A 17,102-nucleotide genomic window follows, 5' to 3' on the forward strand; every position below is an offset into this window, starting at 1 on the left:
TAAAAACAGAGAAAATCCCCTTATTAACTTTTCATTTTCAAAAGTCACTGTAACTTTTAGACACAAATTTATAAAATCATTATATGTGATTATTTACTAGCTTTCTAACATCTTGGGGATTTTCAATTTGATTTTCTTGTCAATATATGAAAACCAAAGTGCTCTTTTTTTAAAATTTTGTTTTTCAAGATTTTATTTATTTATTTGACAGAGAGAGAGAGATCACAAGTAGGCTGAGAGGCAGAGAGAGAAGAGGGGAAGCAGGCTCCCTGCTGAGCAGAGAGCCCAATGCAGGGCTTGATCTCAGGACCCAGGGATTATGACCTGAGCCAAAGGCAAAGGCTTTAACTCACTAAGCCACCCAGGCACCCCTAAAGTGCTCTTTTAAAAAGAGAATATGGTAACATTATTTAGTACGATAATTTATTTTTAACAATTAAGATTAGTTAACATTATTAACTTATCTATTTTATAACACTTCTAAGAATTGTCTTTACTTCTTTAGTCATATCAGAATACAGAAATTTCCTTTTAGATTTATTTTTCCTTCTTTAGGTCATTTGTCTTTGCTATAATAATCTCAATATTCTTTAGTGTCAGATTTTTCACGTGTTTTTGAACAATGGAAAAATGAAAACAAATCTAGGCATACTTATAGGTCAAACATGTATGGATGTCTATAGAGTACTACAAAAAATTAATTCCATACTAAATAATTTTATGTGTATCCTGCTAGGCTGTACACATCTGACTGGCAGATCTTTTTAAGATCAAATAAATCAACTATGAATAATAACAAGAAGAGACAGAAATATTAATAAACGAGAACAAAATTACCATACATTGCTATTTCAAATTTTCTACCGGTTATATTCTTCACATGGTCTTAGCCAAAAGGCCAAGAGGCGATACCAGTTATATTCTTAAAAGAGCCTCTCCTTTAAAGAACTGCTGTTTAGGTAGAAAAGCAAATATTAAATCATTCATTCAATAAACATTTCCCTAGCACTTACTACAAAGTGCTGGGCTTAGGCACCATGTTAGGTGGTCAGGTTAAGATGCAGTCTCTAACTGACAGTGACTCAGAGGCTATTCAGAGGTCACTTACAAGTTTATGACTCCACTCAACATCTATAGAAAATACTTCATTTGAGTCTACTACGTGCCAATCACTATATAAGATAATGGAGATAAAGTAATAAAACATAGTCACTGCTCTCATGAAGCTTCCATTATGATGAGGGGGGACAAACAAGCAAATAAAAACATATGTCAAGTGGTTAAAAAAAAAAGAAAAAGTACCACCAAGAAAAGTAAGTCAGAGTAAAAGGACAAAAGGGAAGTATTTCTACATAGGATAATGATATTCATATGGATGTTGAAGATACACTGAAGGAGCAAACCTTTTATTTATGCTGTCAATTAACTGGTAATTTGTAAGGCACCAATCACCTTCATATCACAAATTAAACAGGATTTTCTCACTCTTCACTTTCCTTCTGTTCTTCCAGGCATCTGACACTGCTCACCACCACCAGTCTGAAATTCTACTGGCTTACATAACAAATCTCCTAACCAGATTCTTATCCTTTGCCACTGGAGTGGCATCAATATGAATTGTACAATCACAATAAGGATTTAATTAAGATGATCTCCTATCCAACTACAGAAAATAGGTTTTAGCTGATGTGAAATTGGAAAGCACCCTGAGAAAAGACTTAACTTTATTCTTAATTTCCAATAGGTTTTAGAAGACTATATAACAATAGGACATCTACTCAAAGCACTGGAGAGTAACCATCAAAAACACCTGTACACAATGAGTAACGTACAGAATTGCTGAATCACTATACTGTATATCTGAAACTAATATTACACTGTATGTTAACTATACTGGGGGAAAAAACACATTTGTACTGCATGTTACATGTTATAAAACCCTGACAAATTTTATTGACTTCATTTAATCCTCTAAAGTGATAATATACTATGAGGCAGATAATATTTACACATTAAAACATTTTTAAATTTTGCTAAGCATAATGAGTCCATGTGACAATTTAAAAGAAAATGGTTTTAAATCTCAATAGGTAAGACAAAGCCTCTAAGCTTATTTCATTGAAAAAATATATTTCACACTGCAGTAAAATATAGCTAGACAGTTCTGACCTATAAATATTCTTTAAGCAAACCATTTAATTAAAAACAAGATTCTAACTTTTCAGAATGACATCATTAAATCTATGCACTTATCCTTCACTTTTTCTTCAATATTTGAAAAATGCATAAAAGTAAAATGAAAAATATAAATATCTGTAATCCCAATATTCTAAAATATCATCTGCTAATATTTTGGTATATTTAAAATTTCTTTCAGCCCATTCTTATTGATTTTAATAGTTTAAAATTGCTTCATACTAGCAAGCATATTGATATTCTCTAAATAGAGTTTGTTTTTTATTGAAAAAATAAAAAAGTAAACAGGAATAGGGGACCAAACTGATCAATATTACTGTGAAATTGAATCAAACAATTTTCAGTTTTTTACATTCTAATTTCAGAATCATGCATGAAAAACAAAATGAAATACACGCATTCAATAAATACTTTAACTACCATGTGCAAAGTGATAGGAACAAAAGATGATGTACTTAAAGAAGATTAAATTCTCACCTGTTCAATCTCTTTGGTTTTTGATGCTATTGCTTTAGAGCGACTGGTTAGCTGACTGTCTTCAAATAATTCTATGCCATCTGTTGCATTTGACTCGGGCTCCTCTGGCTGGTCAATAAACAATGGTGCTGTGGATCCTGCCTTCAAAAAAAAATTAGAAATCTTTAATTACATATAGCACTGAAGATGAATGCGTAGAGGCACTAATTGGTACAACATATCAAGAGAAAGTGCTAAATTCAACCGGTTTTAAGAAAACACTTTCAACTTCGCCATGCATAATGAGCATATGTGAGGAGGTCCAAAGAGGAAATGACAGCTACTTTTAAAATTTTAGGTAAGACAAAGCATCTAAGCTTACTTCATTCCAAAAATTATATTTCACATTATATTAAGATACAGCTAGAAGGTTCTGTTCTATAACTATTCCTTAAGCAATCTATTTCAGAAACACTGAAGAGAAAAAGCCTAATTGGAAGAGATCGGCACACATAATAAGCATATTAAAAAAGCACATGGAAATGGGCTCTACTTTAGGAAGTTAAAAATACCTTGCTCCTACAGCATAAAAATTTATTGAAATCACCGAAAAGAAAAATCCCCAAAGCAATAATAATCACTTCTATTTCATAGCAATAATTCATTAAATACATAATCCCACAAAAAAGCTCATAGCTGACTACTATACTTTCCAATAACACTTTTGTAGAAAAGATAAAAACTTTTAAAAAGTGAGGGAAAACAATTATTTAACTATACTCATTTGTTTATTCAAAAATTTACTGTGGGGGTTCCTGGGTGGCTCAGTTGGTTATGCATCTGACTTCAGGATCCTGGGATGGGGGGGGCGCCTGGGTGGCTCAGTGGGTTAAAGCCTCTGCCTTTGGCTCAGGTCATGATCTCAGGGTCCTGGGATCGAGTCCTGCATCGCGCTCTCTGCTCAGCAGGGAGCCTGCTTCCTCCTCTCTCTCTGCCTGCTTCTCTGACTACTTGTGATCTCTGTCAAATAAAGAAAGAAAAATCTTAAAAAAAAAAAAAAAAGGATCCTGGGATGGGGCCCTGTGTCAGGCTCCATGCTCGATGGGGAGTCCACTTCTCCCTCCACCCCTGCCACTCCCCCAACTCGTGCTGTCTCTCTCTCTCAAATAAATAAAATCGTTTTAAAAAATTTACTGTGTGACATTTACAGCAGCATTATCTATGATAGCCAAATTATGGAAACAGCCCAAGTGCCCATCAACTAAGGGATAAGAAAGATGTGGTGTGTACACACACACACACACACACACACAGGAATATTACTCAGCCATCAAAAAAAAATGAAGTATTGCCACACACAGTGACGTGAATGGAGCTGGAATATATTATTCTAAGTGATGTAAGTCAGTCAGAAAAAAACAAATGCCATATGATTTCATTCATATATGGAATTTAAAAAACAAAACAAACGAGCAAAGAAAAACAAAAAAAAAGAAAAAATAAGAAAAAGATTCTTAACTATAGAGAACTGGTGGTTACCAGAGGGGAGGTGAGTGGAGGGATGTGTTAAACAGGTGATGGAGATTAAAGAGGACATTTGTTGTGGTGAGGACCGGCTGATGCATGGAAGTACTGAATAACTATTTTGTACACCTGAAGCTAATATTACACTGTATGTTAACTAACTGGAATTTGAATAAAGATTTTTAAAAATTTATTGTGTGATAGAGATAGGAAGGTGACAGCATAGTAGGAGGACCCTAGGCTTGTCTCAACCCACAAATTCAAGTAAGTAACTATCTTCCTAAATACTCTAGAAATCAACATGAAGACTGGCAGAATTTTACAACTAAAGGTAGAAAAGAGGCCATCCTGAAGAAAGTAGGAAGTGCAGAGATATGGCTTGAGAGAGAAAAAACGGATGGTGACTACTGCAATAGTGGAGAAGGGTGAGAGACAGACTAACACACAAGAGTGTGGCTGGAGAAAATGAATCCCCCATAGCAACTGGCTTGGAAGCAAGAGGGGATGAATTCCACTGAGTTCTTGCAACCAGTGGCTCCTAAAACCTGGAATTCTAAAGGTCAGTGGGCTTGGCTAAGGGAAAGCCCCCAGGCGCGGGGGCTGGTCTTGGAGAGAAGGTGGGACAAACTGCCCTCATACACACAGACTAAAAACAGTGATCTGAAGAGTGCCTGGGGCACAGAGTGAGGAGGTTATTCCTTCATCTTGGGAGTGTGTCCCAGAGAGGCAGTGTTCATGGAGAGAACCCTCCTGGAACAAAGGAACGAGCAGTCACCATTTCCTTCTCCAGCCCCTCAGCATAAGCACAGAGGCACCTGTGGGAACCAGTGCAGTGCCAACACTCCCTATTTAACTTGTTTACACCAAGGCCCAACCCCCCTTCCTCCAACAGACACACACTCTGGTAGAACTGCCCTTCCTAGTCACCCTGGCCTCAGTTCCAGCATGGTAGGCACCCTTGCCATTAGACTGGCCCAAACCCTTGCCTACATCCTGTCTCCACACCCAGGAGTTTTGCACAGCCTCATCTCTGGCTACAGTGGTGACAGGTCTCATTTCACAAGCACACCAGAACACATCAGGTTAAAACATACCACATTCAGGCCAAGGGCAAAACACCGCCCAACAGACAAAGACAGTCTCTCCAGAGGACTGGCCTGAAGGATAAGAGGCCAAGAAAAAACAATGGAGCACACACAGCACACACTGGAGAGATTCATGGAAGTGCCAGGCCCTAGGGAACAGGGGACATGACACAGCAGGTCACTACAAGACCTCTTCTTCAGAAGGCCATTACCCTCAAGAACAGAATACACAGGTGACTTTCCAAAAACACAGCAACAGACACAGAGACTCAGACAAAATGAGAAGACAGAGAAATCTGTCCCAAATAAAAGAACAGGACAAAGTCACAGCCAGAGATCTAAGCAAAACAGGCAGAAGTAACATGCCTGATGGACTATTTAAAACAATGATCATAAGGATACTCACTGGTCTTGAGAAGAGAGTGGAAGACATCAGCAAGACCCTTAACATAGAGATGAAAAAAGAAAAAATCAGAGATGAAGAGTGCAATAAGCAAGATATGATGGATAAAATGATAGCAGGCTGGAAGAGGCAGAGGAATGAATTAATGAGGTAGAAGATAGAATAATGGAAAGTAAGCAGATGAACAAAAGAGGGAAAGAAGAATTATGCAAAAAAGAGACTTAGGGAACTCAGTGACTCCACCAAACATAAAAACATTCACAATATAGGAGTCCCAGAAGAAGGAGAGAGAGAGAGAGAGAGAAAAGGGGGCAGAAAATTTATTTGAAAGCTAACAGCTGGAAACTTCCCCTAATGTGTAGAAGGAAACATATTTAGATCCAAGAGGCACAGACAAAGCCCAATAAAATCAGCAAAAGCAGATCCACACCAAGACATGTTATAACAAAAGTGGCAAAATGTACCAATAAAGAAAAAATTTTTAAAAGCAGCAAGACAACACAAGACAGTTACATACAAGGGAAACCCCATAAGGCTACCAGGGGATTTTTCAGCAGAAACTTTCCAAGCTAGAAAAAAGTGGCACGCTATACACAATGTGCTGAACAAGACAAATCCAGAGCCAAGAATACTCTATCCAGCAAGACTATCATTCAGAAAAGAGGGAGAGATAAAGAATTTCCCAGACAAACGAAAACTAAAGGAGTTCATGACTACTAAACCAGCCCTGAATGAAATTTTAAAGGGAACTCTGTAAGTGGAAAGGAAGACCAAAAGTGAAAGTATGAAGGAAGGAAATGGAAAAGCACTAAAAATGAGTATTTTTGTTAAAATATCAATCAAGAAACACAAAGTAAAAGAATGTAAAATATGACAACACATGAGGAGGAATAAAGAATGGGTTCAAACTTAAACAGCCATTGGCTTAATACAGACTGCTATATGCAGAAGATGTTATATTCAAACCTAATGATTCCAACAAAAAGCACTAATAAATAATGCAAAGTATAAAGAGAAAAAAATTCACATATATCATTAAAGAAAACCATCAAAACTATGAGAGAGAAAGAAAAGGCTCAGAGAAAATCTTCAGAAACAAACACAAAACAGGTAATAAAATGGCAATAAATACATATCTATCAGTGATTACTTTGAGTGTAAATGGAATGTAAATCAACAGACACAGGGTGACAGAATGGATAAGAAGACTCATTTATATGACTCATTTATATGATGCTTACAAGAGACTCACTTTAGACCTAAATATACTCATAGATGGAAAGTATAAAGGAATGGAGAAACATTTATCAGGCAAATGGATGTCAAAAGAAAGCCAGATTAACAGTATTTATATCAGCCCAAATAGACTTTAAAACAAAGACTGTAATAAAAGACTAAAGATGATATGATGATACTACACAATTATAAAGGAGACAATCCAACAAGAAGATATAACACGTAAATATTTATGCACCCAACATGGGAGCACCCAAATACATAAAATAGTTAATAATGAGCATAAAGGAACTGATCAATAATAATACCATAACAGTAGAAGATTTTAATAGCCTACCCACATCAGTAGACAGATAATCTAAAGAGAAAATCAACAAGGAAACAATGGCTTTGAATGACACACTGGACGACATGGATTGAACAGATATATTTAGAACATTTCAACCTAAAAGAGCAGAATACATATTCTTTTCATGTGCACTTGGAACATATTCCAGAACAGAGAACATACAAAACAAGGTCACAAAAGAAGCCTCAACAAAGTCAAAAGAATAAAGTCATACCATGCGTCTATTTGGACTATAATGTTACAAAACTAGAAGTCAACCACAAGAAAAAAATCTGGAAAGAACAAAAATACATGGAGGTTAAATAATATGCTACTAAACAATGACTGGGTCAAGCCGGAAATAAATTAAAAAGTACGCAGAAACAAATGAAAATGAAAACACAATGGTTCAAAAGCTTCAGGAAAAGGGGTTCAAAGAGGGAAGTATATAACAATACAGGTCTACCTCACGAATCAAGAAAGATCTCAAATAAACAACTTAACTTTATATCTAAAGAAGCTAGAAAAAGAAAAACAAACAAAACCTAAAATCAGCAGAAAGAAAGAAGTAATATTCTAGCAGAAAAAATCGATACAGAAACTAAAGAAGCAATAGAACAATGAAACCAGCTATTTTTCTGAAAACAAAAAAATCACTGAAATTGATAAACCTCTCGCCAGATTTATCAAGAAAAGGGCTCAAATACATAAAAGTCACAAATGAGAGAAGAGAAATAACAAACAACACAGAAACACAAACAATTACAAGAGATTATTATGAAAAAGTGTATGCCAACAAATTAGACAACCTAGGAGAAATGGATAAATTCCTAGAATCATAGAACCTACCAAAACTGAAAAAGCAGGAAAAGAAAAAATTTGAACAGACCACTTACCAGCAAAGAAATGGACTCCATAAACAAAAAACCCCCAAAAAACAGAAGTCTGGGACTGGGTGACTTTACAGGTGAATTCTACTGAACATTTAAAAGAAGAGTTAATACCTACTCTTCTCAAACTATTCCAAAAACACACAAGAGAAAGGAAAATTTCCAAATTCATTTCTAGGAGGCCAGCATTACCCTGATATCAAAACCAGATAAAAACACCACAAAAAAAAAAAAAAAAAAAGAGAGAGAGAGAGAGAAATACAGGCCAGTATCTCTCATGAACATAGATGCAAAAAATCCTCAGCAAAATACTAGCACACCAAATCCAACAATATGGTTTTAAGATTTTATTTATTTGACAGAGATCACAAGTAGGCAGAGAGGCAGACAGAGAGAGAGAGAGGTTTTCACGAATCTGAATTATAAGTTTTAAGGGATCTAATTAAACTGAAAACCTGACTCACTTAAGAAAGAAAGGGTTAGAAATCAGGGAAGATGTCACCATAGGAAGCATCAGAAATCTGTCTCCCAGTGTAAATAACAACTGCACTGGCAAACTTGAACTGATGCAACTATTTTGGAACTCTGGACTTTTCTGAAGGCTTGTAACTTCCAACAGACAACACAGATGGTAAACGAAGGTTTACTTCAGCTCTCAGCACAATAGCAACTACCCATCCCCATTCTCAGCCACTTGGTGGGAAGGTACCTATGTTCCTTGAAGCAGCTTGCACATAGCTTACAGGAGCCAGGCTAGGCAAAAAGGAGCCCGTTTTCCAAATATCCAGAGTCTGTGCTCTGATCACTGACTGTTGCTTGTGATCAGAAAACGGTGGATAGCCATTGTTGTTATATCTCTTACTATTACTGCAAACCCCTCTCATTATAGCCGAAGTGACTGGTGGGAATTAAGGGACTGGTACCGTTTTTCCTTTATTTTTCACTTCTTTCCCTTTTTGAAAGCTAGATGTTAATATTAGGTCATTAAAAAAACAAAAACAGGGGCGCCTGGGTGGCTCAGTGGGTTAAAGCCTCTGCCTTCGGCTCAGGTCATGATCCCAGGTTCCTGGGATCGAGCTCCACGTCGGGCTCTCTGCTTGGCAGGGAGCCTGCTTCCTCCTCTCTCTCTCTCTGCCTCTCTGCCTACTTGTGATCTCTGTCTGTCAAATAAATAAATAAAACCTTAAAAACAAACAAAAACAAAAACAAAACAAAACAAAAAAACCTGCTTATATGGGAAAAGTTAAAAAGTGACCTTGCATTCCAAGACTCAAAAAAGACCTGAGAAGACCTTCAATTTACACCCAATTTATGCCAGCACACAGACACCATACAATAATAGAAAAGCTGGGGGTGGGGGCAGGGAGAAATCTCGTTTCCAGAATTACCAGTTATTAAGGGGAACCCTCCTACACTGTTGGTGGGAATGCAAGCTGGTGCAGCCACTCTGGAAAACAGCATGGAGGTTCCTCAAAATGTTGAAAATAGAACTGCCCTATGACCCAGCAATTGCACTATTGGGTATTTACCCTAAAGATACATATGTAGTGATCCAAAGGGGCACATGCACCCAAATGTTTATAGCAGCAATGTCCACAATAGCCAAACTATGGAAAGAACCTAGATGTCCATCAACAGATGAATGGATCAATAAGATGTGGTATATATACACAATGGAATACTATGCAGCCATCAAAAGAAATGAAATCTTGCCATTTGCAACAACGTGGATGGAACTAGAGCGTATCATGCTTAGCGAAATAAGTCAAGCAGAGAAAGACAACTATCATATGATCTCCCTGATATGAGGAAGTGGTGATACAACATGGAGGCTTAAGTGGGTAGAAGAAGAATAAATGAAACAAGATGGGATTGGGAGGGAGACAAACCATAAGTGACTCTTAATCTCACAAAACAAACTGAGGGTTGCCGGGGGCAGGGGGTTTGGGAGAAGGGGGTGGGATTATGGACATTGGGGAGGGTATATGATTTGGTGAGTGCTGTGAAATGTGTAAACCTGGTGATTCACAGACCTGTACCCCTGGGGATAAAAATATATGTTTATCAAAAATAAAAAATTTAAAAAATAAATAAATAAATAAAATTAAAAAAAAAAAAAAAGAATTACCAGTTATTAAGTTCAAATGCACAGTGTTCAACAAAAAAAATCACAAGGCATAAAAGAAACAGGAAAGTAAGGCCCCTTGAAGGAAAAAAAATAAACCAATATAAACTGTCTCTGAAAAATACCTAATGGTAGGTCTGTCAGAAAAAAAACTTTAGGGGCGCCTGGGTGGCTCAGTGGGTTAAAGCCTCTGCCTGCGGCTCAGGTCATGATCCCAGGGTCCTAGGATCGAGCCCCACATCGGGCTCTCTGCTCCGCGGGGAGCCTGCTTCCTCCTCTCTCTCTCTCTCTGCCTGCCTCTCTGCCTACTTGTGATCTCTGTCAAATAAATAAATAAAATCTTTAAAAAAAAAAAAAAAACAAACTTTAAAACTACTGTCTCAAATTGCCCAAAGAATTAAAGAATGATGTGAAAAAAAGCCAAGAAAATGATATGTGAACAAAATAAAATACAAATGAAGAGAGAGAAAACCTAAAAAGAAACCACAAATAAATTACAAAGCCGGGGCACCTGGGTGGCTCAGTCATTAAGCATCTGCCCTCGGCTCAGGTCATGATCTCAGGGTCTTGGGATCGAGCCCCACATCGGGCTCCCTGCCCTGCAGGAAGCCTGTTTCTCCCTCTCCCACTCCCTCTGCTTGTGTTCCCTCTCTCACTGTGTCTCTCTGTCAAATAAATAAATAAATAAAATCTTAAAAAAAAATAAAATAAAAAAATAAACTACAAAGCTGAAAAGTATAATAACTGAAATGAAAATTTTGCTAAAGGGATCCAAAGGCAGAATTGAGTACACAAAAGAAAGAATCAGTGAATTTGAAGACAGAAACACAAAAATTATAGAGTCTGAGAAAAAAAAAGATTAAAGAAAAGTGAACAGCCTAAGGAATCTGTTGGGACACCAGCAAGTGGGTCAACATATGCATTGTGGGAGATCTAAAAGAGAGAAAGCAGCAAAAAATGTTTGAATAAATAATAGTTTTAAACTTTCCAAATTTGATGAAGACTTGAATATCAACATCTAAGAAGCTCAACAAAACCTAAGTAAGATGAACTCAAAGATGCTCACACGAAAATACATTACAATCAAATTTTCAAAAGACAAAGTAAAAGAGAATACTGAAAGCAGTGAAAAGCAAATATCATATACAAGGGAAATTCATGAAGATTAGCAGATTTCTCATCAGAAACTCTGGAGGCAAGATTACAGTAGATCCATAATCAAAGTATGGTTGACTCTGAACAATACGGTAAAGGGCGGGGGCAACCACCCACACAATCAAGTCTCTGTATAACTTTTGACTCTCCAAAATCTTAATAGCCTAATATTAATCAGATGCCTTAATGATAAACAATCACTATATATTTTGTATGCTATATGTATTATACATTGCATTCTTAAAATATCTAACCTTTTCATAATTTTGGGGGTATTTCTATGCTACAAAGTTTGTCTGTGAGTCTTTTTAAATTGTTGCAAATCTCAAAAAACTTTTCCAACACATTTACTGAAAAATATCGACATATAAGTGGACCTATACAGTTCAAACGTCAACCGTAATAAAAGAAAAACTATCAACCAAGAATTCTATATCTAGGAAAATTGTCCTTCAGAAATGAGGGAAAAATTAAGACATTCTAAGATTAACAAAACCTGAGGGAAGTTATGGCTATTAAATCTGCCCTGCAATAAATGCTCAAGGGGATCCTACAAGGATACTCCACAGTAATTCAAAGACTTCTGGAGAATAAAGACCTCTATAAAAATAATTACATAGGCAATTATAAAAACTAGTATTATTGTACCAATGCTCTGCAACTGCACTTTTTTTTCTTTTGTTTTCTACACTGGATTTAAGAGACTAATAAATTTAAAGAACACTATTAGTGTAAAGGCTAACAGTAATGCAGCATGCCTCGGTGGCTCACTCATTAAACTTCCACCTCTTGATCTCAGCTCAGGTCTTGATCTCAGAGTCATGAAGTTCAAGCCCGGCACTGGGCTCTCTGGTGGGTATAGAGCCCACTTAAAAAAAAAAAAAAAGAAAAAGAAAAAGAAAAAGAAAAAGCTAATATTACTATAACTCCAAATTTTGTTTTCTAGATAACTCAAGAGACTACTGAATTTAAAAGAATTATTAGTTTATGTTTTGGGGCACAAAATGTATAAAAAGATATAATTTTGTGACATCAAAAACTAAAAGGGGTAAAGATGGAATTGTAGAGGAGCAGAGTTTTTGTATATTATTGAACTTAAACTGATATAAATACAAATTAGTGTATATCCTTAGGATATAAATGTAATCCTTGTGGTAACCACAAAAATAATACGCACAGAACATATACAAAAAGAAATTAAGAAAGAATCTAACATTTCACTACCCGTCCCCCACAAAATCAATTAAACAAAAGAATATAAGAATGCAGAAGATGAGGGACAATTACATGGCATGTAAAAAACAATAGCTCAATGATAGAAGCCCTTCTTCTCAGTAATTAATTAAGTTTTAATGGATTAAACCCTCCAATCAAAGGACAAAGATTGGCAGAACAGATAAAAACACATGACCCAACAATATACTGTCTACAAGAGACTTACTTCAGACTCAAAGACACAAACATGTTGAAAGTAAAAGGATGGAAAAAGATATTCCATGCAAATAGTAACTTAAAAAAAAGTAGGTGTGGCTATACCAATATCAGTCAAAACAGACTTTAAATCAAAAAATGTTATAAGAGGGACGCCTGGGTGGCTCAGTTGGTTAAGCAGCTGCCTTCAGCTCAGGTCATGATCCCAGCGTCCTGGGATCGAGTCCCACATCGGGCTCCTTGCTCGGCAGGGAGCCTGCTTCTCCCTCTGCTTCTGCCTGCCTCTCTGCCTGCCTGTGCTCACTCTCTCCCCCTCTCTCTCTGATAAATAAATAAAATCTTTAAAAAAAAAAAAAAAAAAATGTTATAAGAGACAAGGTATTATATATTAATAAAAGGTTCAACGCAGCAAGAAGATTTAACAATTACAAGTATCTATTGACCTAATGACACAGCATCAAAATATATGAAGTAAAAAATGCCAGATTCACTGAAAGGAGAAATAATAGTTATACAGTAACAGTTAAAAATTTCAGTACCCTTGCCACAATAATGGAAAGAAAAATCAGATAAAAGTAAGGAAACAGAGGACTTAAACAAGACAATCCACAAAGTAGATCTAACAGACAAAGGTCATGCTATCCAACAACAACAGAATATATTCTCAAGTGCATGAGACAGTATTTCAACAGACTTAAGTGTTAGGCCATATATAAAATGTCAATAAATTTAAAGGGTAAAACTGGAAAATTCATAAAATTGTGGAAATTGAACAACACAATTTTAAATAAGCAATGAGCCAAAGAAGAAATCACATGAAAAGTAGGAAAATACTTAGAGACAAAGAAAGTGAAAACACAATGTATAAAAACTTAGGAGAAGCAGCAAACCAGTGCTAAGAGGGAATTAATGGCTATAAACACTTATATTAAAAAAACAAGAACAAACTCAAATCAATAACCTAACTTACAACTTAAGTAACTAGAAAAAACAGAACTAAACCCAAAGCTAGCGGAAGGAAAGAAATAAAGATTAGAGCATAGGTAAATGAAATAAATAGAAAACAAGAAAAAAATCATGGGGCACCTCGGGGGGTACCCCCAATTGTTAAGTGTCTGTCTTCTAAGCCTCTGCCTTCAGCTCAGGTCATGATCCCAGGGTCCTGGTTGGGATCGAGCCCCGTATTGGGCTCCCTGCTCGGCAGGAAGGCTGCTTCTGCCCCTGCCACTCCCCCTGCTTCTGTTCCCTCTCTTGCTGTGTCCCTCTCTGTCAAATAAATAAATAAAATCTTAAAAAAAAAAAAAAAAGAAAGAAAGAAGGAAAGAAAGAAAAGAAAAAAAAATCAAAGAAATGAAAAACTGGTTCTTCAAAAAGATCATGATTGACAAACCTTTAGCTGGAAGGACCAAGGAAAAAAAAAGAGAAGACTCCAATTACTAAAATCAAAAATGAAAGTGCGAACGTTACTACCAATTGTATAGAAATAAGGATTATTAAGCGAATATTATGAACAACTGCATGCTGACTAACAGGATAAATAAAATGGACAATTCCTAGAAATACAAAACCTACCAAGACTAAGTCAAGAAGAAATAGAAAATCTAAATAGACTTGTAACTTCTAAGGAAACTGACATCAGTAATCAAAAATCTCCCAACAGGGCGCCTGGGTGGCTCAGTGGGTTAAGCCTCTGCCTTCGGCTCAGGTCATGACCCTAGGGTCCAGGGATCCGGCCCGCATCAGGCTCTCTGCTCAGCGGGGAGTCTGCTTCTCCCTCTCTCTGCCTGCCTCTCTGCCTACTTGTGATCTCTCTCTCTCTCAATTTCAAATAAATAAATAAAATCTTAAAAAAAAAATTTTAAAGAACTAATATCAAGCCTTTTAAAACTCTTTCAAAAAAACTGAAGAGAAAGGAACACTTCCTAATTCTTTCTAAGGGGACATTATTACCTCGAAACCAAAGCCAGACAAAGACATTACAACAAAAGCTACAGTCTGATACCCTTAGGAACACTGACGCCAAAAATCTCAACAAAACACTAGCAAAAAGCATTCAGCAGCATATTAAAAGGATTATACATCATGCACAAGAGGGATTTATTCCTGAAATGCAAGGGATAGTTCAACACAGGAAAATTGATCAATGTAATACTCTACATCAACAGAATGATGGGGAAAAATCTATACAATCACCTGAATTCATATGGAAGAAGCATTTGACAAAATTTAACACCCTTTCATGATGATACTCAACAAACTAGGACTAGAAGTAAACTGCATAATAAAAGCCATATATGAAAAACCCACAGCTAGCCTCACACTCAATACTGAAACACTGACCTTTCTTTAAGATTAGGGACAAGGCAAGGATCCCTGCTTTCACCACATCTATGCAAAACAGTACTGGGAGTTTTAGTCAGAACAGTTAGGGAAGGAGAGGAGAGAGGAGAAGGGGTATGCAAATTAGAAAGGAATAAATAAAATTCTCTTTTTGCAGATATGACCTTATATGTAGAAAACCCTAAAGATTACACACACACACACACATACTATAAATGAATTCAGCAAAGTAGCAAGATACAAACTCAACAGGTAAAAATTAACTGCATTTCTGTAGATGAACAACAAAATAATTTAAAAAGTAAATCACAGAAGAATTCCACTTACGATAGCATCAAAAAGGACAAAATTTAGGAATTAACCAAGGAGATGAAAACTTTGTATAATGAAAACTATAAAAACACTGCTGAAATAAAACATAAATGAAAACACTTCCCATGTGCACACACTGCAAAGACTTAATATTATTAAAATGTCAATAATACCCAAAGCAATCTACATTTTCAGGCACTCCCTACCAAAATACCAATGCCATTTTTTACAGAAATAAGGAAAAAAAAACCCTCTACTAAAATTCATAAGGAATCTGAAGGGACCCAGGATACCTAAAATAAGCCTTGAAAAAGAGCAAAAGCGGAAGACCTACACTTCCTGATTTCAAAACTTACCACCAAGCTACTTTAATCAAATCAGTGTAATACTGGAATAAAGACAAACATATAAACCACTGGAATAGAAAAGAGCCCAGAAGTCACATACAGGTTAAATGTTTTTTAACAAGGATGCCAAGACCATACAATGGGAAAACTACACCCCTTTCAACAGATGATACTGAAAAACTGGATATCAACATGCAAAAGAATGAAGCTGGACCCTATCCTAACACCATATATAAAAATTAACTCATAATGGAACAAGGACCTAAATGTAGGACCTAAAATAATAAAACTCTTAGAAGAAAACACAGGACAAAAGCTTCGTGACTTTAGATTGGCCACTGATTTCTTCTTCAAGACATCAAAGGTACAGGTAACAAAAGAAAAAATAGAAAAACTGGACTTAATGATTAAGCTTAATGCATATCAAATAGCACTATTAACAGAGTAAGAAGGTAGCCCACAGAATGGGAGAAATATTTGCAAATCATATATCTGATAAGGGATTAGGTATAGAATATATAGAAAACTTCTAAAACTCAACAACAAGGAAACAAAAAAAATAAGCAATAGACTTAAATACACATTTCTTCAAAGAAGATATATGGAGGGCCATTAAGCACAAGGGAAAACATCACTAGTCATTAGTGAAATGCAAATCAAAACTATAATGAGATACGACCTCACACCCATCAGGGTGGCTACTAGCCCAAACCCAGAAAACTGTAAGTGATGGTGAGGATGTGGAGCAATTACAAACTCTTGCGTACTGTTGGTGGGAATATAAAATAGTACAGTCATTGTGGAAGACAGTATGGAAGTTCCTTAAAAAATTAAAAATACAATTACCATATGATCCAGGAATTCCACTTTTTTATTTTAAGATTTTTTTTTTTTGACAGACAGATCACAAGCAGGCAGAGAGGCAGGCAGAGAGAGAGAGGACGAGGAGGAGGACAGGCTCCCTGCTGAGCAGAGAGCCCAATGCAGAACTTGATCCCAGGACCCTGAGATTATGACCTGAGCTGAAGGCAGAGGCTTTAACCACTGAGCCACCCAGGCGCCCCCAGGAATTCCACTTCTGAATACATATTCAAAAGAACTGAAAGCAGGGTCTCAAAGATTCATAGCAGCATCATTCACAACAGCTAAATGTAGAAGCAATCCAAGTATCTACTGACAGATGAATGGATAAGCAAAATTCCATATACACAATGGAATATTACTGAGCTTCAATAAGGAAGGAAATTCTGTGATATGCTACAATATGGATGACC

General features: G+C 36.4%; 1 protein-coding gene across 9 annotated transcripts in view; it reads right to left on the minus strand.

Moving 5' to 3' along the window:
* Nucleotides 1-17,102, minus strand: part of PPHLN1 (periphilin 1) — a 156,766-nt gene that overhangs the window by 46,574 nt on the left and 93,090 nt on the right. For all 9 annotated transcript variants that reach the window (XM_045073148.1, XM_004765554.3, XM_004765556.3 and 6 more), the window contains one exon: nucleotides 2,674-2,814. In XM_045073148.1, coding sequence (XP_044929083.1) covers nucleotides 2,674-2,814 — 141 coding nt within the window. The remainder of the gene's footprint in view (nucleotides 1-2,673; nucleotides 2,815-17,102) is intronic.

The sequence above is a fragment of the Mustela putorius genome, unplaced genomic scaffold (genome assembly GCF_011764305.1).
Source record: "Mustela putorius furo isolate JIRA1106 unplaced genomic scaffold, ASM1176430v1.1 tig00537227_pilon_pilon_pilon, whole genome shotgun sequence".
Lineage (NCBI taxonomy): Eukaryota > Metazoa > Chordata > Mammalia > Carnivora > Mustelidae > Mustela > Mustela putorius.